Source organism: Globicephala melas, chromosome 10 (assembly GCF_963455315.2).
Source record: "Globicephala melas chromosome 10, mGloMel1.2, whole genome shotgun sequence".
In the NCBI taxonomy this organism is placed as follows: domain Eukaryota; kingdom Metazoa; phylum Chordata; class Mammalia; order Artiodactyla; family Delphinidae; genus Globicephala; species Globicephala melas.
This window is the reverse complement of record NC_083323.1, coordinates 17,762,613-17,787,183: the sequence shown is the minus strand read 5'-3', so window position 1 is coordinate 17,787,183 and position 24,571 is coordinate 17,762,613. Positions and strand designations below refer to the sequence as shown.

The window sequence follows — 24,571 nt, the reverse complement described above, 5'->3', positions numbered from 1 at the left end:
AGTCAAAAGCATTCTAATAGATTAAGTAGGTGCGCAAGAGATGTTTGCAGCTTCTAGACAGGAGCTGATGGTATGGATTTGGCGGAGGGATCAGAGCTGTAAAGGGGTAGAAGAGTGATGGGGGGAAGTCAGGGATGAGAGCTGGAGGAAACAGCTGCAAGACATCTTAAGAAGACATAGAATAAGAAGCAGAAATCTGGGGCCAAGGGAAACGAGTGTCTGGGGCAGAGTGTGAGAGAGCATATTCTGGGTTACCATGGTTCCTGCCTGCGAGCAAGTGCATCACAGGACTCATTACTATGCGGGCGAGGCCCAGGTGCACGGGAGGTGCAGGCCACCTGCCCGCACTCTCCTCCTCTACACACGTCCTGTACGTAGCCTGCGGGACCCCACACTCGCCTGCTTTCCCACCACCTTTGGGGACCGCTCATCCTCAGCCTCTTTGGCTGTTCCCCCATCTCTGGAACCTTTAAATGGTGGACTCTCCTGGCTTGAAATACCATTTATATGCCTACAACTCCCTAATTACTGTCTCCAGCCCAGATCTCTCACGTGGACTCCAGACTCCTAAAGCCAAGTGTCCACTGGGTGGCTCCACTTGAAGGCATCCTCATGTCCAAATTCGAACTCCTGACGTTTGCCCAAAACACACATCTCCCATCATCTCCCCCAGGTGCACAACGGCAACTCCATTCTTCTAATTGCTCCAGCGAAAATGAACTTGGTGTGATCCTTGACCCTTCTCTGTTTCTCATTCCCCACAGATGGACTGGCCACAAATCCTGTCAGTTCCACCTTCAAAATATATCCAAGATCTTCACCACTGGTACCGCCTTCTCCCTGGCCTTATCACTACCATCCATTGACTGGATGATTCTGCCTGTGTCTTCTTTTAGTTGGTTGTGTTGTTTTCTGTTTAAACTTCTCCAAGCCCTCGCTATTTCTCTCAGAGTAAAAGCCAAAGTCTGTACAGTGTCCTACAAGATCTCACCTGATCACACTGGCCTCCTTGCCAGGCATTCTCCTGCCTCAGAGCCTTTTACACTCGTTCCCTCCACCGGGAATGCTATTCCCTTCACCTGGAACACTCCTGCCAGATATCCACGTGGCTGGCTCCTTCGCGTCCCCCAGACTCAGTCAAAACCCCCTAACCTCAGCAACACATATGTCACTTCTCCTCAGCAATGACCACCGTCCAACATACTGCCCATTTCATCACTGGTTTATCGTCTGCCCTCCCGGTGATAGGCTATAAGCTCCTTGAAGGCAGGGCATTTTGTCTGTTTTGTTCATTGTCATATGCCCAGCATGAGTGCCTGGAGATATGAACCCTCAAAAACATTTATAGGGCTTCCCTGGTGGTGCAGTGGTTGAGAGTCTACCTGCCGATGCAGTGGACACGGGTTTGTGCCCCGGTCTGGGAGGATCCCACATGCCGTGGAGCGGCTGGGCCCGTGAGCCACGGCCGCTGAGCCTGCGCGTCCGGAGCCTGTGCTCCGCAACGGGAGAGGCCACGACAGTGAGAGGCCCAAGTACCGCAAAAAAAAAAAAAAAAAAAATTTACAGACTTATAAATATTTTTATAATATAAATATTTTTATAATATAAAAGATTTATAGAACACATGACCCTCTCCTCCAGGAAGCTGCGCAGCACCTCAAACCTCATCTGTTCACAACTGAAATCAGCACCTGCCCCACAGAAGCTCCTCCTCAGTGTTCTCTGAGCATCCTCTTCCACCGCTCCCTCCCAATCCCTCATCCAACCAACGCCTGATTCCTACAGTTTCACCTCCTAAGTGTTTCTTTATCCATCTCCTTTCTACCCTGCTTCATCTCACTGATTAACTCTGCAGTAACTTCCCTCCTGGACTTCCTGCCTGTAGGATTTCTGCTCCCTCCCCTTTCCCAATCCATCACTGGTACAGCTGTCACAGTGACTATTTTTGTTGTTTAATAATTACAGTAAATTAATTTGAAATATACATGCAGGTTGAGTACCTTTTTTTTTTGGCCACGCCGCATGGCGGATCTTAGTTCCCTGACCAAAGATGGAACCCGTGCCCCCTGCAGTGGAAACGCGCAGTCTTAACCACTGGACTGCCAGGAAGTTCCGAGTACCCTTATTTTTTTGTTCAATTTTTCCTTTTCTTTTTATCACTTGAAACATTTAAAGTCTACCAAAAAGTTGAAAGAATGAATTTTCATATACCCTACACCAGATTCACCAATTGCTAACACGTTGCCATATTTCCTTTCTCTCTTTCTCTCTCTCTCTTCTTCCCTCCCTCTGTATATATATATATGTATGTATACATATGTATACACATGACTCTTCAGCCCTAAATACTTCCGTGTGCATCTCTTAAGAACAAGGACATCCTCCTATATAATCACAATGCCATTATCACACCTAAGAAAAATAACATTAATTTAACATCACTGGATAAGCAGTCCATATTCAAAATGTCCCCATTATTCCAATATTGTTTTTTATAGTTTGGTTGTCATATCTTTAGCTTCTTTTACTCTTGATCAGTCCCACCTCACCACACTGCCTTTTTATTTTTCATGAACTTTTTTTGGAAGAAGACAAGCCAGTTGTCTTGTAGAATCCTACTGACTAAAGAGTTACTATATGATCCAGCAGTCCCAATCCTGGGCATATATCCAGAGAAAACTAATTGGAAAAGATACATGCACGCCCAATGTTCATAGCAGCACTACCTACAATAGCTAAGACATGGAAGCAACCTAAATGTCCATTGATAGACGAATGGATAAAGAAGATGTGGTATATACACACACACAAACACACACACACACACACACACACAATGGAATACTACTCAGCCATAAAAAAGAACGAAATAATGCCATTTGCAGCAACATGGATGGACCTAGAGATTATCATACTAAGTGAAGTCAGAAAGAGAAAGACAAATAGCATATGATACCACTTATATGTGGAATCTAAACTATGATACAAATGAGCTTATTTACAAAACAGAAACAGACTCACAGACATAGAAAATAAACTTATGGTTACCAAAGGGGAAAGGGATTGGGGGCAGAAGAATAAATTAGGAGTTTGGGATTAACACATACATACTACTATAATGTAAAATAAACAACAAGGACCTACTGTATAGCACAGGGAACTATATTCAATATCTTGTAATAAGCCATAATGGAAAAGAATCTGAAAAAGTGAATATATACAGTGTATAAAAAGTGTATACAAGCACACACACACACACGCTCATATATATAACTGAATCACTTTGCTGTATACTAGAAACTAACATAACATTGTAAAGCAATTACACTTCAATCAAAAAAACGAAAACAAACAAACAAGAAAACCCCGCTACTCTCAGTGTTCCTTTCCTCCCTAAAGCCCTTCACTGGAAATCCAGTACCAGAAGGTTAAGATTGGAGCTTAAGATTCCCCTAGGTCCTCTGTGCCATGCCTTCCGTCTAAGCTGAACTGGTTGAAAGTTAGTCTCCAGCCCTCCACTGTCCTTCACACCCAGGTCTATGCTTCTCTTTTTTAAAATTTATTTATTTATTTATTTATTTATTTATTTATGGCTGCATTGGGTCTTTGTTGCTGTGCGCGGGCTTTCCCTGGTTGTGGCGAGCGGGGGCTACTCTTTGTTGTGGTGCTCGGGCTTCTCACTGCGGTGGCTTCTCGTTGCGGAGCATGGGCTCTGGGCGTGCAGGCTTCAGTAGTTGTGGCACAGGCTCAGTAGTTGTAGCGCATGGGCTTACTTGCTCAGTGGCATGTGGGATCTTCCCGGACCAGGGCTCGAACCCGTGTCCCCTGCATTGGCAGGTGGATTCTTAACCACTGCACCACCAGGGAAGCCCTCTATGTTTTTCTTGTCACTGAACTTTGGTTCGTTCAGTCCCCTCTGCCTGGAATGCCCTTTCCCCTCCTCTTTCCCCAGTAAATTGCTACTTGTGCTTTAAAGACTCCTCCTCCTCCTTCAGGAAGCCTTACCTGATTACCCTGCATGGGTGCTCCCCTAATCTCCATTCCTATGCCTATCCCTGCACTCAGAACACTGTGTTCTAATATCATGGGTGTGCCTGTCTCCTCCACTAGACCATGAGATGACAGAGGACAGGGACTGTGGCCGACCTACCTCTGTATGCCTCAAGAAATGTGTGTGGAATGAATGAGTGAGAAATAGGAGAGAGGAAGAAAGGGCTCTTGTTGTTCTGTTCTTCAATCCCAGGAAGAAAAGGGTCTGCATACCCTCACTAAGGAAAAAGCCAGAAGGAGGGTAAAGCCAGGTTGATGGTCCCACTACAAGAATAAAAGCAGGGGCTTCCCTGGTGGCTCAGTGGTTAACAATCCACCTGCCAATGCAAGGGACACGGGTTCGAGTCCTAGTCCAGGAAGATCCCACATGCCATGGAACAGCCCATGCGCCTCAACTACTCATCCTGTGCTCTAGACCCTGTGAGCCACAACTACTGAGCCCACATGCCACAATTACTGAAGCCCGTGCATCTAGAGCCCACGCTCCGCAACAAGAGAAGCCACGACATGAGAAGCCCGCGCACTGCAATGAAGAGTAGCCCCCGCTCACCGCAACTAGAAAAAGCCTGCACACAGCAACGAAGACCCAACACAGCCAAAAATAAATAAACAAACAAATAAATAATTTTTTAAAATAAAAGCGGAGGGCTCGGGTCTTCTTATTGGCCTTTCTCTTACCATCACAAGGAGCCCCAGAACCATGTCCCCTGAGCCTCTGTAAGCTTTCCTAAGCTGAGTGACTTCTGTGTTGTAGTTTCCCTGTAGTAACAAAGAGTCGCGCTTTCAGCATTAAGGGCCCATAGGCCTGTCTTCAGGACAGCAAGAAAGATGCAGCTGGGGAGTCATCTCACAGTGTTGGAAAGAGGAAATCCCTAGGTAAGGCCCTGGATGGTTGGAGCTTCAAAGGGGAAAGGTCCTAGGGCCTGTGACTAGGAAGAAAAAGGAGAGCTTAGGGAATTGATCTGGACCAGAGAAATGTCTATTAGGTTTAAAAACAGGTCCCAGAAGATCTTGCATGGGGAGTTGTTTTACCAAATGTCGAAGAGTTTGGGCCTGTTGTCAAACCTGGAAAGAATGTCTTAAGACCTGGCAGTGGCTAAGGGGATTAGCTCTGCCTTGGAAGAAAGGCAAAAGTGGGAGGGACTCCTGAAAAGTATTCCAAAAATCAGAGCCCATAAGTTTTATTTTACATGCCAACTCTATAATCAGTTGGTAGGAGCTTTCAGGACTGACAAATTGAGGAGTCTAAAGCCATCACAAGACTCAGTGAAAGAAAGAAGGAAAGAAGGAAGGAAGGAAGGAAGGAAGGGCACTGTGATTGATTAATCATGTCTGCCATGGGTTCAGGTAAGGAGGTAATAGGAAAGGACCTGGGAATCAAAAAGGAATATAAAAGAGGGGCTCCTAAAATGTATTTTTGAACTACTTAAATCTGGCAGGGCATGTACCTGAGTGGAAATATGGGTTTTGTCATTAGACAGAGCTGACTTTGAATCCTGGTTCTGCCTCATTTCTTACTGTGTAATCTTCGGCAACTTACAAAACCCAGTCTGTAAAATGGGATTGTTTTGCAGGTTAAATTAAATAATTTATTACAATGATAAGGAGACACATAGTAATTTCTATTAGTGAGGCATTGTTCTAAGACCTTTATATGTATATTAATTAATTTGATTCTCACAACAACCCTATAAGGTTATTCTTCTCAGTTTACTGATGAGGAAACTGAAGTTCAGGGAGGTTAAGAGACCTGCCAAGAAGCTCTGTGATTTCACGGTATTCTCTAAGACTTGACCCTGAAGTTCACATGGGCATAAAATACATTTAATAGAGCTCTTCAACTTAAACCAGGCTGACTACAGAGTTATGAACAGGACAGGAGCCTGGGTTCCCTTGAAGAAAAGAGAAAGAAGGACAAAACCAGGACTTAGGAATTTGGCCTCCAACAAAACACCTCTGGCCTTTTTACTTTTTGCTGGAACATCAAAGGCTTACTCCTGATTCACCAAAATAAGCAGGGTGGGGATGACTTCAGTTTGCGGACGACCCATCCTGCTTTCTCCTGTGATGGATTGAGGCATTCTTTCACAACATGGCTTTAGACCAGGTGCTGACAAACTACAGCCAGATCCTGCCCATCACCGTTTTTTAAAAATACAGTTTTGTGGGAACATAGCCAGGCTTATTCTTTGATGGTGCTGTTTGATGTTTTTTCCATGGCCATTTCCACACTACTTCCGCATAACTGAGTCGTCACGATGGAGACCATCTGGCCTGCAGAGCCACCTACCTGGCCCTTTGCAGGGAATGTTTGCTGATCCCTGCTGCCCACCTTAGGCCAGACTTTCTACATATCAATATGGCATACGTGATCAATTATCTGTCCTTAACCAGGGAAGGGAGAACAAGATGTCCCCTTGGGTGTTCGCCAGGAAAGGTATGAAGGTAGGATGTCCATGAGAGGAACCAGGGTGAAAACACATGTGGTCAGGATAGGATATTGCAGGGACTTCCCTGGCGGTCCAGTGGTTAAGACTCCGCTTCTACTGCAGGGTGTGCGGGTTTGATCCCTGGTCGGGGAACTAAGATCCCACATGCCACATGGCATGGCCAAAAAATAAATAAATTTTAAAAAAGAATAGGATATTGCAGAGTGCCGATGTTAATCTATGTGATGTGATAAAATGGCTCTGTGTCAACTGGGAATCACAGTGTTAAAAAACAAACTTAAACAAACTTAAGCAGATTTCTCATCTGCAGCAGCGGTCCCCAACCTTTTTGGCACCAGGGACCAGTTTGGTGGAAGACAATTTTTCCACAGACGGTGGGGGGAAGGCTGCGGGGGGAACGGTTCAGGCAGTAATGCGAGCGATGGAGGGCGGTGAGGGGCGGCAGATGAAGCTTTGCTTGAGCTCGCCCGCTGCTCACCGCCTGCTGTGCGGCCCGGTTCGTAACAGCCGCGGAGCGGTACCAGTCTGAGCCCCGAGGGTTGGAGATTCCTGTTCTGCGGGACTTCTCAGGACCTTTAAAATGCCATCATGCCTTGAGAGTGCTGAGAGGGGGATATGGCTCACAGAACGTATTTTCCCCACGGGACTATCTTCTTTGGAACATTCTTTGGCAGACGCTGAAATAAAAGAAATCTTTAGAATCATGCCCCCTGGGAACTAGGAATGAAAATGGTGAGGGCTGTGGCTTGCTGAGCATGTCTTTCTCTCAGCAAGGGAAGAAGCAGGAGAACTAAAGAGAGCCAGAGTGGAAAAAAAGGAGAGGTGTTTGAAGAGAAGAAGGAAGGAAGCAGAACCCGGGAGAGACAACTTGGACAGATGTGAGGAACACTGGACGACTGGACTATGGGAGGGAACAATGTGTCAAAAGCAGGGCTGTGGCCCAGTGCAGGGTGTGTGGTCACCTTCACCATCACCGTTGTCATCAGCAGCACCACCAGAGAAGCTGACCTCCCCTGAGGCCTCACTACTCTGCAGATCCTGCATTATGTCCTTTAGACACATGATGTCGCTTAATTCCCATTTTACAGATGAAGAGATAGAGTCACCCAGAGTCAAAGTTTATAAAGCTTATAAGTGGCAGCGCACAGACTCTGTGAGTCGGACCCCAGAGCCCATGTTCCCACCACTGCCCTGCACTGCTCTACTGAGTTAGATGGAAGCCTGGAATTCCATTATGCAGCACGCAAAGGATACTGTACACAAATGCAACACCAAAACATTCAGAGGAAAAGACAAAACAAACCAATGTCACTTTGGATATTTGGCTGCACGGGCCAAACAGCTAGAGGACTGACTTTTTTCCACAGCACATTCAGATGTTTGGATATCATATTTTCTTCCTCTCTCTCTTCTTACTCTTTTATTAACTATCCCTTCTTAACTTATGTCATAAATTATATATCAGGCTTAGCCAAAGTATTACGCTTGCTCATAAAGTGAACAAAAGAAGACATTTTTTTGAAAGTTAAAAAGCATTTTCAACCCGACCGTTATGACTACCATATTTACAATAAGCCTCATTTAGATTTCATACAACTGCCAGTTCTTTGGGGCGGGGGGACTGGGGCCCTCAGAATAGCTTCCTAGGACAGGTTCTGAAAACATGAATCACAGCTCAATTAAATCTTCTGTGGCTCAGAAACATACCAGCGTTAAATGCTAGCATTTATACAGTCCTAGCTAACAGATGATTTCCACGCTTAAAATATGATGAAAATAGTAAGTAAATCACACTATTTGGGGGTAGGGGGACGGACATAAACCCAGGTCTGGAAAAGCAGTCCAGGATGTGAAAAACTTGCACATTGAATATTTTGGATTTGCAGCGATGGCAAAAAAAAAAAAGAAGAAGAAGATGCCGCCAGCATGCTACAAACAGCTGGAGCGCCTGAAGGTGGTTTGCGTGGGACAGTCCACCTCTGATTTACTTTCTTGCATCTACAGCAAAATAACGGACAGCTGCCAGCAGGCCAGGGTGAAACAGAAAGGCCGTCACCCTGCTGTAAATGTCTGTTTACCTGGTGGGTGGTGAGGGCAGGGCTCCTTCGTCCAGAAGAGCTGCAGGGCAGAGCATTCAAATGGTGGCTGGCCCTGGGATGCTGCCCTTCACGCTGCTTCAGCTGCTTCTACGATCCCACTGGAAATCTCAAAGGGCTGGAGAGCCTCAAGGCCAATATTCCGTTTCCAAGACAGTCTTCCTCCCCCACTGCACCTCCCTTGCTTGTGCAGACTCTGGAGCAGCTCGGGTTTCTTCCACCCCTGTTCCAGGCAGCTGGGAATCTAGGCGTTGTGCTGGCTGAGTGATGTGGCCCCTGAAACCACTTCCAGATGTGCTTGGCGGGTCAGACTTCCTCTCGCAGCCTCCTCCGGCAGCCTGCAAATCATTTCAAAAACAAGGCTGCTCTGGAGGAAAACATTCCAAACTGGAGAAAAGCAGATGCTTGGAGGGTGAATTTCCACCACACATTGGGTCTAAGGTAAACTTTGAGAGGGCAGAAGTGAAAAAATTAAGTTCATACTGATTTTAAGAATATCTTTCCTGGCCACTAGCTTCTCCTAAAATGCCCTAGTCATTAAAATGCCGTTGTCCCCAAATCAAAGCCCAGATAAAAACTGTGGTCTCCCTTCGACCAAGGCAATGATAGTGACGGAAATTTCAAGATGGTGTGTTTTGTGACTGAACATGGGAAGGAATCAGGCAGTGAATCAACCCCACCCAGCTCTGTGCTGTTCTGTGTTCCTGCCATTGATTCTCAGAAATCCAGGAAATGGTGCCAGCACTTTGCCTGGGATCATGGAATTTATTTAGCAATGGCCTCTCTCCCTCATTCCTATAAAGAAATGAGTCTGCCTCTGCTCACTGCCACCTTCTAAAGTGGTATTGCCCAACAGAAATATAATGCAAGCCACATTGTCATTGAAAATTTTCTAGTAGTCACTTTAAGAAAAGTACAAAGAGGTAAAATTAATTTTAATGATAAATTTTACTTAACATAATATATACAAAAACATTATTTCAACATGTGATTGGTATAAAACTTATTAACAAGACATTTTACACTTTTTGTTTTGTATGAAGCCTTTGAAATCTGGTGTGTATTTTACACCTGCAACACATCTCAATTCCCAAACTAAACTTCATCAGAAACAATTGATATGTATTTAGATTTGATAAAATTTACAGTTTAAAAAATAGATTCACGGGCTTCCCTGGCGGCGCAATGGTTGAGAGTCCGCCTGCCGATGCAGGGGACACGGGTTCGTGACCCGGTCCGGGAAGATCCCACGTGCCGCGGAGCGGCTGGGCCCGTGAGCCATGGCCGCTGACCCTGTGTGTCCAGAGCCTGTGTTCCGCAAGGGGAGAGGCCACAACACTGAGAGGCCTGCGTACCGCAAAAAAAAATAGATTCACATATTCAGGTTGCTCCAACATACTTCAAAATTTTCCAATAACTGAATCGTGAATCAGTTTTTCAATTTAAATTGATTAAAACTAAGTAAAATTTAAAATTTGGTTCCTCAGGACTTCCCTGGTGGCGCAGTGGTTAAGAATCTGCCTTCCAGTGCAGAGGACGTGGGTTCGATCCCTGGTCAGGGAACTAGATCCCACATGCATGCTGCAACTAAGAGTTCGCATGCCACAACTAAGGAGCCCACCAGCCTCAACTAAGGAGCACACGTGCCACAACTAAAGGAGCCAGTGAACCGCAACTAAGGAGCCAGCAAGCTGCAACTAAGGAGCCTGCCTGCCACAACTGAGACCCAGTGCAACCAAAAATAAAAAATAAATAAAACAAAATTTAAAAAAAAGAAATTGTTTGTTTAAAAACAAATAAATAAATAAAATGCAGTTCTTCAGTGGCACTAGTCTTTTTTTTTTTTTTTTTGGCTGCGTTGGGTCTTTGTTGCTGCAAGTGGGCTTTCTCCAGTTGTGGCGAGCAGGGGCTACTTTCATTGCAGTGTGGGCTTCTCATTTCGGTGGCTTCTCTTGTTTCAGAGCACAGGCTCTAGGCTCGCGGGCTTCAGTAGTTGCAGCATGCGGGCTCAGCAGTTGTGGCTTGCGGGCTTAGCAGTTGTGGCTTGCAGGCTTAGTTGCTCCAAGGCATGTGGGATCTTCCCAGCCCAGGGCTCAAACCCGTGTCCCATTCATTGGCAGGAGGATTCTTAACCACTGCACCACCAGAGAAGCCCCTCCTTTATTTCTGCTGGGCCATGTGCTGAGCTGCAAGAGGCTTACTGTCTATGACCTATATTTCCAAATTGGATGCACAGATTCTCCCCTGGGGAAGAAATGAGAATAGAAAGAGATGTAGGATATAAGGGGCACCCTAAGTGTAGTGGCTACCAGCTTGGGCTCTGGAGACAGACCGACAGACCTAGGTGTTAGCTCAGATGTTACACTTACACATTCCTGAAAATCTCACCTTCGGTTTCCTCATCTGTAAGGTGAGGAAGCTTCCTGTGAGGGTTAAAAGACCTCATGCATGTAATGCAGCCAGTAAGGGCTCAGAACATGGAAGTGATTATTATTGTTGTTGCATGAAGACACCCCAAGGTATAAACAAGAGAAAGAAATTGTAACAGTAAGCAATCGGTAACTTTTTTCAAAAAGCCCAAATGAGTTATATGCTGTTTCAAACACTGGTAGCCTGGTACAACTTAATAACCTCTCTGCTTCTTCCCTTCAAATAGAAACACTCTGTCATTTGAGGTGGCAACTGTCCAGTTAAAAATACTCACCTCCTCAGAGGTCCTGAAGCTAGAGCGGCACGTGAGCAGAAGCTGGCTGGCTGTGACTTCCTAGAAAGCTACTGTTTTCCTGGCAAAGAGCTGTCTGGTGCCTTTTGCCCTTTCCTCCTGTCTGAAACCCAACCTTGGTGCCTGGAGGTGGAGTCGCCATCTCTCAGCCCTGTGGATGAAAGGCCCACCCTGTGCTGCTGCATATGGTCCCACGGGCTGTGCGCAGAGACCGCTGTGGTGAGTCAGTCAGGGTCCCGGCAGGACACAGATGGCCCACCCCAGTGAGCTAATGGTGGAGACTCTTAAAACAGGCACTATTTGAAAAGGTGTAGTCAGTGTTAGGGAAACTTGGTTACGAATTGATGCTATAGGGCTTCCCTGGTGTCACAGTGGTTGAGAGTCCGCCTGCCGATGCAGGGGACATGGGTTCGTGCCCCAGTCTGGGAAGATCCCACATGCCGCGGAGCGGCTGGGCCTGTGAGCCATGGCCGCTGAGCCTGCGCGTCCGGAGCCTGTGCTTCGCAACGGGAGAGGCCGCAGAGGTGAGAGGCCCGCGTACCAGAAAAAAAAAAAAATTGATGCTATAGCACCAGGAGTGGGAGGAAGCAGCCGCAGGGGAGGGCTGCCCAAGAGGAGCGCCCTCTGTTCACCCCCACGAAAGGGACTAGGATGTACATTACCCCAACCTTACAATCTCCTGTTGGTGGTGCCTCCCATTGGCCAAACCCAGCTGGAAGTCAGAGACCTGGAGACGTCAGGTGATGTAGTACATTTAGGTCAGCCTCACGGCACTGAACAAGTTAAAGAAGAGTAGAGAATAGATCTTCATAAGCAAATGGAAACTATCCATGCCCCGGCGCTGGGTGACTCAGCAGCCCTGCACATGTTAAGTGAGGAGGGCAGAGCAAGAACACAGGAGAAGCCTCAGTCCCGATGGCACCAGGAGTCACCAGAGCAGCCTGAGCTGACTACTTACGGAGCATCTAACCGTGTGAGGAAAATAAACCTGGATGCAGTTAAGTTACTTTGCTTAGGTTTCGGTTATCTGCCTGAACACAGTCCTATGTGATCTATATGCATTTTCGATTTGTGCTATCATTAGTCAACACAATGTATATCTGAGTCATTATTATTCCATGTTTATTTCTTATTAGTTGAAAGCCAAATGTTCATCATTTCTTACCCAATGGGCCTGCCTTGGCTGAGTGTATTACTTTGTAGATAAGTAGGTAAGATAAACTCTATTAAGGCTGATAAATGTGACTGGAAGGAAGGGAAGCAGCATTGTGCAGCAGCAGTGAATCACTGCACTGGGTCAGGCTGACAAGCCTCTATTTATTGCCTCTGTCTCCCTGGGCTGGGCTCCAGGATCATCCACATGGGGCAGGAAATACAACTATGGGGGCCTCAATTCCCTCTCTTTGGCTGGTGGGGCTCAGTGATGGGTCATCTCCTTGTCCAGAGCTTAGCTGCTCTGGCTCTTGCCTGCTACCCCCTGAGCTGCAGCAATCGCTCCTGCACCTGACTCTCTGCACACAGCGTCCCTTTCTCCCACGTGAGATGACTGCTTTTCCTCCCTGGCTTTTGTGCCAGCTCCTTCCTCTGGTAATTGGTGTAGGCTCTACCTGGCCTGGGGTCCTGCCTCGTTCTGGCCAGCTGCCCTCTCCAGGCCTTGGCCGCAGCTCTCGCCATGGCTGGAGCCCTGTGATCTGGGAGCAGACCTCTCAGACACCATCTGCTTCCTCCGTCTCAGGAACAGTGCCTGCCTAGGCTCTCTGCTGTTGAGCTCTGCCTACCTGCTGGCACTCCTCAAAACCCCTTCTCAGACTGCTGCCAATAAGCCCTTGGCCTGAGTTCTCAACTGAGATTAAGGCATCCGTTGGACACGGCCATTTTACACTCCTGGCTGAAAACACTGCACTGTCTGCCACCTCCCAGCACCAGCCCCTCCCTCTCGGACTGACTCCTCAGTGGCCCGTAGTGGCTCAGGAGGGGTAGAAACAGTAGTAATATAATGAAAATGATAGAAGTTAAACAATCTATGACTTACTAAATGCTAACCACGTGCTAGGCATTTCATAAGCGTAGCACTGTCCTTGCTCTGCGTGGCATCAGCACCAATTTCAGTCACCACAGTGTAGTTTAATAACATCAGTCCCCCTACAACACAGTTCAAATCTGTTACCACAGTATATCAACTGAGTAATTGGATAATTACTAACTTTGCTGCTAGCTTTTCAGTCCACAAAATTACTACGCTGATAACAGAGCCACATCAATGATGAGTGACCAATCGTGTCACTTCTTTGACAGTCTGTCCTTGATTGGTCACTGGATAGCTGTTATTCGGCTTATGTACAGACAGCAAAGCATGTAGTTGTGGTGCTTCGTTAATTCCCAGTGAGAAACCCATGTGACATCTACAAAAATGGACAATAGAATTGGCCAACACAGAGAAATGTTAGCAAAGAAACAAAAAATGATAATAGTGGGAGTGACATTCAAATCAAAGGTAAATGAAGTTAGAGAAGAAATTAGTTGGCCGTGGGATGATACTGTTGCTATTCAACTCTAGCTATGCAGCCAGAAAAATCTAGTAAGGGTGATTTTACAAACATAAATAAGGAAAGTGGTTGTGATGAGAGGGATGGAGATGTTCCAGAGGAAATGACATGGGCAAAAAAATTCATATTAGAGGAACTCTCAAAGGTTATTTTATGATGTTAAAAGTGCAAAGGATAAAATATGGGAAGCTGATCCAAACTTAGAAAGGAGTATGACCATTTTCCAAGGCACAGAAAAGATGCTCACTCCTTACAGTAAGTTATATGGCAAGAAGGTTAAACACTGCTCAGCTGCTCTTGGTAAGTTTTATACCAAAACCAAAACCAAAACAAACCCTAAATATTTAATTTTCATCTTCAATATGTCCAATGTTTTAAATTACAGTAGAACAAATAAACATTAAGTTTACTATTAAGTCTACTATTTTTTTCATTTCTTTAGACATTTAAAACTAACAGTAAGAGAACTTTAAATTTTTTTTTTTTTTTTTTTTTTTGCGGTACGCGGGCCTCTCACTGCTGTGGCCCTCTCACTGTTGTGGCCCCTCCCACTGCGGAGCACAGGCTCCGGACGCGCAGGCTCAGCGGCCATGGCTCACGGGCCCAGCCGCTCCGCGGCATGTGGGATCTTCCCGGACCGGGGCACAAACCCGTGTCCCCTGCATCGGCAGACGGACTCTCAACCACTGCGCCACCAGGGAAGCCCGAGAACTTTAAATATTTTGACAAAAATTTTTAAAGATCATGAACAAAACAACTGTAATTTTTCCCATTAGTAATTAAGATCGCTTTGCAGGGTTTCAGCTTCCATGGCCACTTTCACAGAACTGCACTCTCATGCAAAGCAAGGACAGCCTGTACTTTGCATATATTATCTCAGTTGATCTTCAAAATAACCTTAAGAAATAGATGCTATTACAATCCCCATTTTATAGACAAAGCATCTGAAGCTCAAAAAAATAAATAATTTGACCAAGACCCCATAGCTAGTAAACGGCTATGCCTATTGAATTCTAAATCCCGTGATCTTAACCTCTATGCTATACTAAGATTCCAGGTAAATGATGGTGTTTGATATGGGGGAGCGGGAGTGAAGGAGAGAAAGTGGTGACAGATGAAGGCATCTTCTCTAATGTAACTTCAAAAGGCTAGAGCAGTGCTGTCCAATGAGCTTTCTGTTTTTTAATATATTTTTATAGAATATAAACAATTATATAATCTATGCAATAGACATATATTCAACCCCAGTCCATGTGTAAATCTTCATGTACTTCTGAATCCATCTTTTCTTGATCCTCTAGGATCTTGCTCAGTCAAGTTTCAACCTGCCCTGAGACAGGCCTACTTGGTTAACTCACCAATTCTCATTTCCAACCTTCTTCTCCCTTGCCTGCTTCTCATTACTGAGGCTAAAAACAAACAAACAAAAACACTTTCCTAGACTCCTATAGCCACCCTCCTGCAAGAAGACCCCCACGGTCTGCTCTTCTCTTCTTTCTTTGTGATAGAACCTTGACTATTACCCGAGCACTTGGCCATTCTAAATAAAAACTACATTTCACAAACTTCCTTCAACTAGCTGTGGCCTTGTGACTAAATACTGGCATATGGGATGTAAGCAGAAATACCATGTACAATTCCAGAATGTGTTCTGGAGAGGGGAACATTCCTTTCCCCTACTCTTTCCTGCTGGCTGGAGTGTAGATGCAATAGCTAGAGCTGGAGCAGCCACCTTGGATCATGAGCTGGAAGGACGAATTCCAATCTACAAAGTCTACAAATTCCTGAAGATGCGGTGAAATAGAGCTGCCATGCTGGCTTTGGACCGCCATTTCCAAAGTTCATTTAGATGGGAGAAACATAAACTTTTAAAGCCTATTTCTGTCACTATAGCTAATGTAATCTTAATATACCAAATGTCCCAGTTCTGGCCAGTGAAACCTAAGAGCAAGTATGCTGGGTGGCTTCTGGGCAAGATGCTTTTCCTCCCTGTAAAATGAAAGCCCTATTTCCCCATCCTGGCTGTCCTCCTGCTTCATGCCTTTGGGCATGGTTGTATGGGGACACAATGTCCAAAGGTACAACGACCTTCTTTTGACCATAAAGGAAAAGTCAAGAGAAACTCAGAACTGCTACCTGGAACCGTAACCCCACTGAACTGCCAAATTAACCCTAGACCTACCTACCCCAGATTTCTTGTGCAAGATAATTAAGTGCCTTATCATTTAGCCACACTGTGTCGGATATTCTGCTACTTGTAACAAAAAGCATTTCCAAATGACATATTCTTTTGCTATGATTTAAATGTCTGTGTCCCCCTCCAAATTCATATGTTGAAATCCTCAACCCCAAGGTGATGGTGTTAGGAGGTAGGGTCTTTGGTATTTTGGTGCTTAGGTCATAAGAGTGGAGCCCTCATGAATGGGATTAACGCCCTTATAAGAGACCCCAGAGAGCTCCTTCATCCCTTTCACCAGGTAAGGATACAGTGAGAAGTCAACAGTCTGAAACCTACAAGAGTATCTTCAGCAGAATCTGACCATGCTGGCACCCTGATCTTGGACTTTCAGTCTCCAGAACTGTGAGAAGTAAATTTTGGTTGTTTATAAACCACCCAGCCTCTAGTATTGTGTTACAGCAGCCTAAGCAGACTAAGACATCTCTATTGCTTCTTCAGTCTTACCTTTTCAACTGGATCCTTCTTCTGAGCCCACAGTCATGTTCCAAGTCTCATCCTTGGAAAAGAATGAGAAAAGCTTGCTCTGTACACAGCCATTTCTCCCCTCCAGCCACTGTTTTTTCTTTCCTTCTGGGGGCAAGTGTCTGTAAAAAGCAGGCTATACATGTTATCTGTGCATCCTCACTTGTTATTCATTCTTCGATCTTCTGTGGCTTCCCTCCTCCCGCTCCACTGAGTATTTTAATCTAGGCCATTAATAACCTCTTAGTTTGCAGACGTTGCTTCTTTGTCTTTTTCTTTTCTGACCTCTCTATGGCTCTTGGCTTTGATAACCACTTCCACTCTGTGAAAGCCCCTTAGCCTGTGGCTTCTTTGACATCGCCCTCACCCAGTTCCCTTTTGACTTCTCTCGCTATTCGTTCCCCATTTCGTTCACGAGAGCCTCCTGCTGTCTTTACCTCTTAAAAGTTGGTTTCTTCAGGGCGCTATTCTGCCTCATTCTTCTCTTCCCCTTCTACACTCACCTCCTAGATGGTAACTTCCATTCTTAAAGTTTCAAAGATTGAAGGTAGCTTTCCTGAGAATTGGGGACCTAATCTAGACTCCTCACTTAAGCAGCGTTGAGTCCAAGGTGCTCTGGTAAAATATCTTTCCCATTGGATTAAGCATCCTGTCATGTATTGAACTGTGTCCCCCCCAAAAACAGATATGTTTAAGTTCTAACCTGTGATTGTGACCTTATTTGAACATAAGGCCTTTGCAGATGTAAACAAGTTAAGGTGAGGCCATTAGGTGGGCCCTCATCTGATATGACTGGTGAACTTATAAGAAGAGAAGAAACACAGACACACAGGGACAACACCATATGATGATGGAGGCAGAGGTTGGAGTGATGCTGCTACAAGCCACGGAAGGCCTAGGATTGACGGCCACCACCAGAAGCCAGAAAGAGGCAAGGAAGTATTCTTCCCTACAGGTTTCAGAGGGATCATGTCCCTGATTTTGGATTTCTACACTCTAGAACTGTGAGACAACAAATTTCTGTTGTTTTAATCCACCTGGTTTGTGGTACTTTGTTACAGCAGTCTTAGGAAACTAATACAGACCTCCACCACTGTCCTGAAGCTCCTTATCTAAGCAACCAGTTATCACTTGTAATCTCCTTTGTCTTAACATTTTGCCTTCATCTCTCCCTAGTTCAGAGATTTTCAGACTTTCGAATATCATACACCAGTTTTGATTTTTTTTAATTTGAATATCAACATTGGGTTTGCAACTTTTAATTTTACCCTTAGTCTTTTGCTATAAGGACATTAAAAAAAACAAAACAAAACAAAAAAAACTACCACCCACTTACAGTATCAGTCATAAATAAAAGTTAGGACATTTTAACACTAAACTCTCAGAATAAAATATAATTCTTTAAATAAAGTATTTAAAGTTTTATGAAAAACTCATGGCTCTACCCCAACTTTTCCAGTATTGTTTCAAATACCTAAAAACTTTATAACTGAAACATTTAAGAGCCCATGTTATGTATGTGACCAAGAAAAATATCAGTACATAAATATTCATAGCTTTCTTTCTTTGTTTCCAGCCACCTTCCTATTACAATTCCAAATTCTCTTTGACCATATTATGAAACTGGGGAATTAATCAGTGACAGGAAGAACTTGAAAAGCAGGAGCTGGAAAGAATAGTAAGAATTCCTTTTTAAAAGGGAGAGAATTACCTCTCAAAAGGCAGTTTAGATGAACGAGAAGGTGGGAGAGGCATGGTTAGGTTTGAGGGAATTGGGGGAGGAGAGATGAGCTAGGCAATTGAAAGTAGTAAGATGAGGGAAATGAAATTTTAGGAAATTTGGCCTACATTATGTGTATTCCCTCTTTGATACCGTCTTTAGAGTGTGAGGTAGGGATTTAAATTGCTTTCATTCCCCGCCCCGACCTCTGCCGCTGGACTTGTATCTCTTTGAGTATGATTCTGTGTAGGACCAGATCACAAAGCAGCCCGGACTTAACAGGGTTACTTATGACTGTATTCACAGTAAGTATGGTATAGTGGTTAGGGGTTGGGGCTCTGGAATCAGAAGCTCTGCGTTTGAATACTGGCCCTAATTCTGCTGTGTGCCCATGAGAAAATTACTTTACTTTTCTGTGCCTCATTTCCCCATCCACGAAAGGGAAATAACAGTACCCACTTCACTGGATTGTTAGGAGAATCACAAATTAATTCATATAAGGCAAGGAGGACAGTGCTTGTCAATGAAAGACCCTCAAATGTTAGATAGTAATAAAAGATAAATCTATATATAACCTCCCACCTGCTTAAACAAAACAACTTTCGCGGCTCACCGTTCCTAAACTTCTTGGCATGTCACCCTCCAAATCTGATCTGCCTGACTTGCCTTTGCAGGCTTAGCTCCGACATTCCCTCCGGTGTTCCCAGCCGCGAGTGGCACGCAGCGCTCGCGGCCTCTCCACCATGGTCCAGACTGCCCCCCTCCCCCAGCCTTCAGGGGCATCCTCTACGCCCAGGCTCTCTGCGCGCAGTCACGCCCTCGGCGGAGATGGACTTCCCTCTCCTCTCCCCGCGCTCCTGGCACTTCAAAACCTATACGAGAGCTTTTCCCTTGCTGTGTTGTCATTGTTTAAAGCATCTGTCCCCAACCTTTTTGGCACCAGGGACGGGCTTCGTGGAAGCCAATTTTTCCACGGAATGGGGGGCGGGAATAGTTCAGGCGAAGAGGAAGCCTCGCTCACCTCCTGCTCAGCCCCTGCTGTGTGGCCCCTTTCCTAACAGGCCCGGACAGGTTGCGGTCTGCGGCCTGGGGGTTGGGGACCCCTGTTTTAAAAGGTCTGATTCGCACATCCTAGATGCTCAAAGTGGCCGTAAAGGAAAACGCTGTATCTTCTCCCACAAATAAAAAACTGGAGGCTCTGGATGAGGAGGGGAGACTGGTCGGTAGGAAATTTCCTTCCACCCTAAAATCCCTTGTCCAGGGTGCCAACACCAGCCACGTCACCCGGGGGGGGTGGGGCTCCCTTGCCAGGACCCCCTCTGCTCCCCGCAGCCCTCCATCCTCACCCTGGACGCCCGCGGTCACGTGACCATCACCCTCCTCCGTGGGGTTCCCCTCCTCCCGCGTGCACAGCTGGAGGCGGGTCCCAGCCCTCCTCCCGGAGCAGCGGCGCCGGAGCAGGCGCGGTGCATTGTGGACAGAGGGGCGGGGGTTGGGAAGATGGCGGCTCCCAGCCTCCTCAACTGGAGGCGGGTTTCCTCCTTCACGGGGCCGGTCCCCCGCGCCCGGCATGGACACCGCGCGGTGGCCATCCGGGAGCTGATGATCATCTTTGGAGGGGGCAACGAGGGCATCGCCGACGAGCTGCACGTCTACAACACGGGTAGGCGCGGCGGCGGCTCTTCGGCCCCGCCTGTGGGAGCCGCGGAGGGGGAGGGGAGACGAGGCGGCGGCCGCGGCCCTGACAGCTGTCACCGCCGGGTCACTGCCTCCTCCGGTGGGCGGCGGGGAGCGAGTCTCGGCCGGGCGGCCCCAATCCCGCAGGGTCCCGGGCCGTAGCTCCGTTTCTCCGGGATTGCCGGGGTGGAACCGGCCCCCGTGCGGGGCGCGCCGGCCCTCGGGCAGGCGGTCCCGGACCCCCCCGCCCCAGCCCTGCTGGCGGACGTAGGCGAGAGAGACTGTTTCCATCCGCCTGGGCCTCTTCCCGAAGTCTCGCCCACTCCGGGGCCCCGAGATCCCTCCCTGTCAAAACCCACCTCCAAACCAGAGCTCCTCCGGGCCTTTCCCGTCTTTGCCTGCCTGCCTTCTTTAGGAGGAAGAGAATATAGGGGAGATGAGGAGGGAAAACGAGAGGCCTTCTGGTACTTTCACCCCAAATACAGCCCCGTACCTGGCAGTTGTTAGTCAAGATTCTTACCCCGTTGGTAGCGCTCTTCACTGGCGGGGAAGTGGCTCGTGGGTGATACCGATGCCTGTCTGCATGGTTGGGTGTGTGTGCCCAAGCTCAGCCGTTCAACGCTCGGGGAGGACTGTCGCCTTGAGCGCCGCTGCACATCAGAAATGCCCCCGGCCGCGGAGGCCCTGACTTTGAGTACCTCCGTGGAACAGAAAGGAGGTTGCAATTTCATTTTTCCCACTTGTCAATGCGCCAGCAGTCCTAAGGAAGCTCTTTTCTTGGTGTAAGGCTAATTAATGAGTTTGAAATCTATGTCGTGATCAATAACTTTTCTTTGACCAAACAACTTAATTATAGTGGTCATTTAGAAATTAATAAAATGGTGGAGTAGGGGAAACTTTATTTTTTCACCTTCTCCTCCTTCTGGCACCCCAGCATAAAAAAGTTAAAAAGTTAGTCGACAATTTGGTAGACTGTAAAAACCTTGGGTGTGGAATAAGTTAGACCTGGTTTGAATTTTGCTCTGCCAGTTGCTCAAGGATCAACCCTAAAGTTACTGAACCTAAGTGTCAGAGTTTTCACTTGTAAAATAGAGAGGATGATGCTCCCCAAGTAGGGTTTTTGTTGAGAAATTAAGTGATATAGATCAGGGTTTTCAACAGCAGCATGATTGACATTTGAACCGGATAATTTTGTTTGTTTTAAGGGCTGCCCTATATCCCCAGCCTTTTACCCACTAGTTGCCAGTAACACCCTCCTCCTGCAGTTCTGACAACTGAAATTTTTTTGTTTGTCCCTGGGTGGGCAAGACCATTCCCAATTAAGAACCACTGATATAAATGATTCATATAAAAGTACAGACTCATAGTTTGTGATAACTGTTTATTATAATTGGTTTTAATTTTATTTTGGCAACTAGTTACAAATCAGTGGTTCCTGCCAGCTGTTAGAGGAGACATCCCTCCAGGCTGTGCTGCCCATGGATTTGTCTGTGATGGTACCAGAATATTAGTATTTGGGGGAATGGTTGAATACGGAAGATACAGCAATGAGTTATATGAGTTACAAGTAAGTATATTTCAAATTTATTATCTCAACCTGAAATTTTAATGATATTGCTCATAATTCTTTGAAAGATTGCAAAATGTTTCATTAACATGCTTAAAATAGTGTGAGCTTCACATTTCATAGCTTCAAAGAAAACATTTCCACTTCACTAAAAAGCCAAAGTTTCCTTTTTTTTTTTTTTTTTTTTTTTTTTTGCCCGCGCCGTGTGGCATGTGGGATGTGGGATCTTAGTTCCCTGACCAGGGATCAAACCCGTGTCCCCTGCATTGGGAGCGCGGAGTCTTATCCGCTGGACCACCAGGGAAGTCCCAAAGCCAAAGTTTCTAGTGTAAGTCTTTTTCCAATACCCAGTGCAACATTTGTAACATTAAGATACCTGTTACTTAGTCTCAGTTGTACAAGTTATATGTTTGAGCTTTTGTATCTTAGCGCAGTCTTTCTTTAACTTTAGCCTGCAGCAGAAGCACCTGGAGGGTTTGTGAAAACACAGATTGCTGGGCTCCGCCCTTAGAGTTTCTGAATCAGTATTCTCTACAGAGAATTTGCATTCCTTCTGAGTTTCCACCTGCTCCTGCTGGTCTCCAGACCGTACGTTTTTGAAAACTTCTGCCTTAGTTACAGAAATTGTTACCCTCACGCTAATAATCACTTTTTTCCCCTTTCTGGCAGTACATACAAAAGGGGTAACAGTTTCAAATAGCCTTTCTAGATTTTACTCTCTAATAAACCAGACACAGAGCCCTCTGTGACAGCCCTAACTGACTTTTATTCCTGAACTGTATATTCCCACTTCTGTGATCATAAGGATATCTGGTAGTTGGCAGATGTAGGTGAATTATGCCTATTTACAAGCAGTCCATTTAAAAATTTTTTCAAAAATAGTTTTAGATAAAGAAAGCATCCATGGCTAGAGAATAAGTTTTGGAGTTTGGTTTGTTAAGTGATCTTTATGTTGGAGTTCCCTGGTGGTCCAGTGGTTAAGACTCCGCACTTCCACTGCAGGGGGCACAGGTTCGATCCCTGTTTGGGGAACTAAGATCTCACATGCCATGCAGCGGCCAAGAAAAAAAAAACTTTTTAATGAGCTTTATGTTTATTTAAAGGTTAAAATATATACCATCCATGGATTACCTAATTTCAAAAAGTGAGAGTACATAAATTACATTTAATCGTAAAGCTATAAATAATGTTGAATTTTTCATTTGGAAAATATTTTATAACTGTTAGTGTTTATTATTATAAGCTTAGTTTGCCATTGTGGAAAGCTGTGAATATGGAAGATTAGACTGAATTTCTATTGGAACACTCATTTTAATTCCTGAAGTTATCTGGTTAACTTGTCATTTGTCCCAAAAGTAGCTTATTGAAGTCTTCTGATCAGATTCAGATTAAAATGTATTGGTATGATGTTACACTATTGACAATATAGGAGCACTTTCCTGATTTTGTCTGAGAGTATTTATGCTCTTTTTTAGGCAAGTCGTTGGTTATGGAAAAAAGTGAAACCGTATCCTCCTCCTTCTGGTTTACCTCCTTGTCCTCGGCTGGGACATAGCTTCTCTTTATATGGTAACAAATGCTATTTGTTTGGTGGCCTGGCAAATGAAAGTGAAGATTCAAACAATAATGTTCCCAGGTATGCCAACACTTTTTCAGACCAAATGTTTATTTTACGATTTAGATTAAGAACATTTCATTTCTTCCATCTTTAATTATCAAAAGTGATGAAGCTTAGCCATTTTCAATTAAACCTAACAGTGAACAAATTTGTGTCCATTTTGTGTTTTCCTTAGTCCCTGGAGTATATCTGTTTTCAAAACTGCCTTTTCCGATCAGAAATCATCTTATTAAATTGATATTAATATAACTGCTTGTGGCAATATATTTGTATATGTTGAGCCATAATGAATTTTAGTTGTCATAAGCGATAATGAAAAGTAATAAATGGATATTTTCAAATTATATTTCTCTGAGAGTTAGTGACAAAAATCTGAATGTAGAATGAAGGCTATCATTTCCATTTTTCTCATAGGAAGCTGTTAAGAGTGGTTCACACAAGCAAGTACTTTCAGAACCAATTCTCTCCTCCTTTTTCCAAACAGAATTAATCACTGCCTCTTTTCTTTTTGCATAATGTTTTGATCACATGGTCATTATAGCATTCAGGATTTGGAGGTTTAGAATCCAAAAGGCTATTTTCTGATTCACTGCTTACGGTGTATGTGTCCTTTAGTGGAAGTAATCTAAGCCTGTTTTCCTTCACTGTGAAATGGGAGTGATTAAATACCTACCTTTCAGTGTCATTGTGATTGCTAAATAAGATTATTGGAATAATTTTCAAAGGACTTTCAAGTTGCCATCAGCAATATCAGTAGTTGTCATCGCCATTATAATGTGTCTTTTTACCTACATTAGACTGATAATAGAGTTAGCTTTTTTTTTCCTCCAGACTTTAAAAAATAACATATACTAAAACTACATGGAAAAATTGGAAACTGGAGAAAAGGAAAAGAATTTATACCACCACACTAATCCAGATACTTTTACTTTTAGCCCATGTCTTTTTTTCATTTTCCATTAAACAATTTTTTTTAGGTACAGACTTGTAAAATTCAAGAAACTAAAAAGTATACGAAGTTCTTTCTCATAGCATCACTGTTCCCCAGCATAGGCAAGAACACATAATTCAGTTTGATGTGTATCTTTTGGAACCTTTTTCATGTAACACATTGTATTAGCTTTTGTTGTGTTAAGGGTAAGCTTCTCAAGTTTATGCTGCTAGAGGGAATAACTAGATACACGTGATACTTTTTAAAACCTTGATTAAAGCTAGCACATTCATTTCTGTTGACATTCCATTGGTCAGAGCAAGCCCTAAAGCCAAGACCTGAGTCATGATGCAAGGATACATGTTCTGCTTTCTGGGAGAGGGGACTTGGGAACCTTAATCTGATTCTACGCAGACATGTATTTTTTTTATACAAGTGAGGTCTTTCTTCTTGCTTTATGACTTTGGCTGTTTACTTGTTTGGGTTTTTTGTT

General features: G+C 44.9%; 2 protein-coding genes across 17 annotated transcripts in view; one reads left to right on the top strand and one right to left on the bottom strand.

Moving 5' to 3' along the window:
- The window catches only part of GLT8D2 (glycosyltransferase 8 domain containing 2), a 63,228-nt gene extending 42,615 nt beyond the window's left edge, over positions 1–20,613 (bottom strand). For 6 of the 14 annotated variants that reach the window (XM_070046512.1, XM_030856217.2, XM_070046516.1 and 3 more), the window contains exons 1-3: positions 19,632–19,744; positions 16,548–16,687; positions 8,579–8,934 (exon numbers count right to left, since the gene is read on the bottom strand). The gene's annotated coding sequence lies outside the window, so the exon portion shown is untranslated. Of the gene's footprint in view, positions 1–8,578; positions 8,935–11,300; positions 11,421–16,547; positions 16,688–18,898; positions 18,919–19,631; positions 19,758–20,321; positions 20,360–20,482 lie in introns of those variants that run through there. The other 8 variants (XM_060307012.1, XM_060307013.1, XM_060307011.1 and 5 more) reach the window with 8 other exon arrangements.
- HCFC2 (host cell factor C2) overlaps positions 19,752–24,571 on the top strand; it is an 85,263-nt gene continuing 80,443 nt past the window's right edge. For all 3 annotated transcript variants that reach the window (XM_060307006.1, XM_060307005.1, XM_060307004.1), the window contains exons 1-3: positions 19,752–19,948; positions 21,381–21,529; positions 23,005–23,165. In XM_060307006.1, the coding sequence (XP_060162989.1) occupies positions 19,786–19,948; positions 21,381–21,529; positions 23,005–23,165 (473 nt within the window). In that variant the 5' untranslated portion in view covers positions 19,752–19,785. The remainder of the gene's footprint in view (positions 19,949–21,380; positions 21,530–23,004; positions 23,166–24,571) is intronic.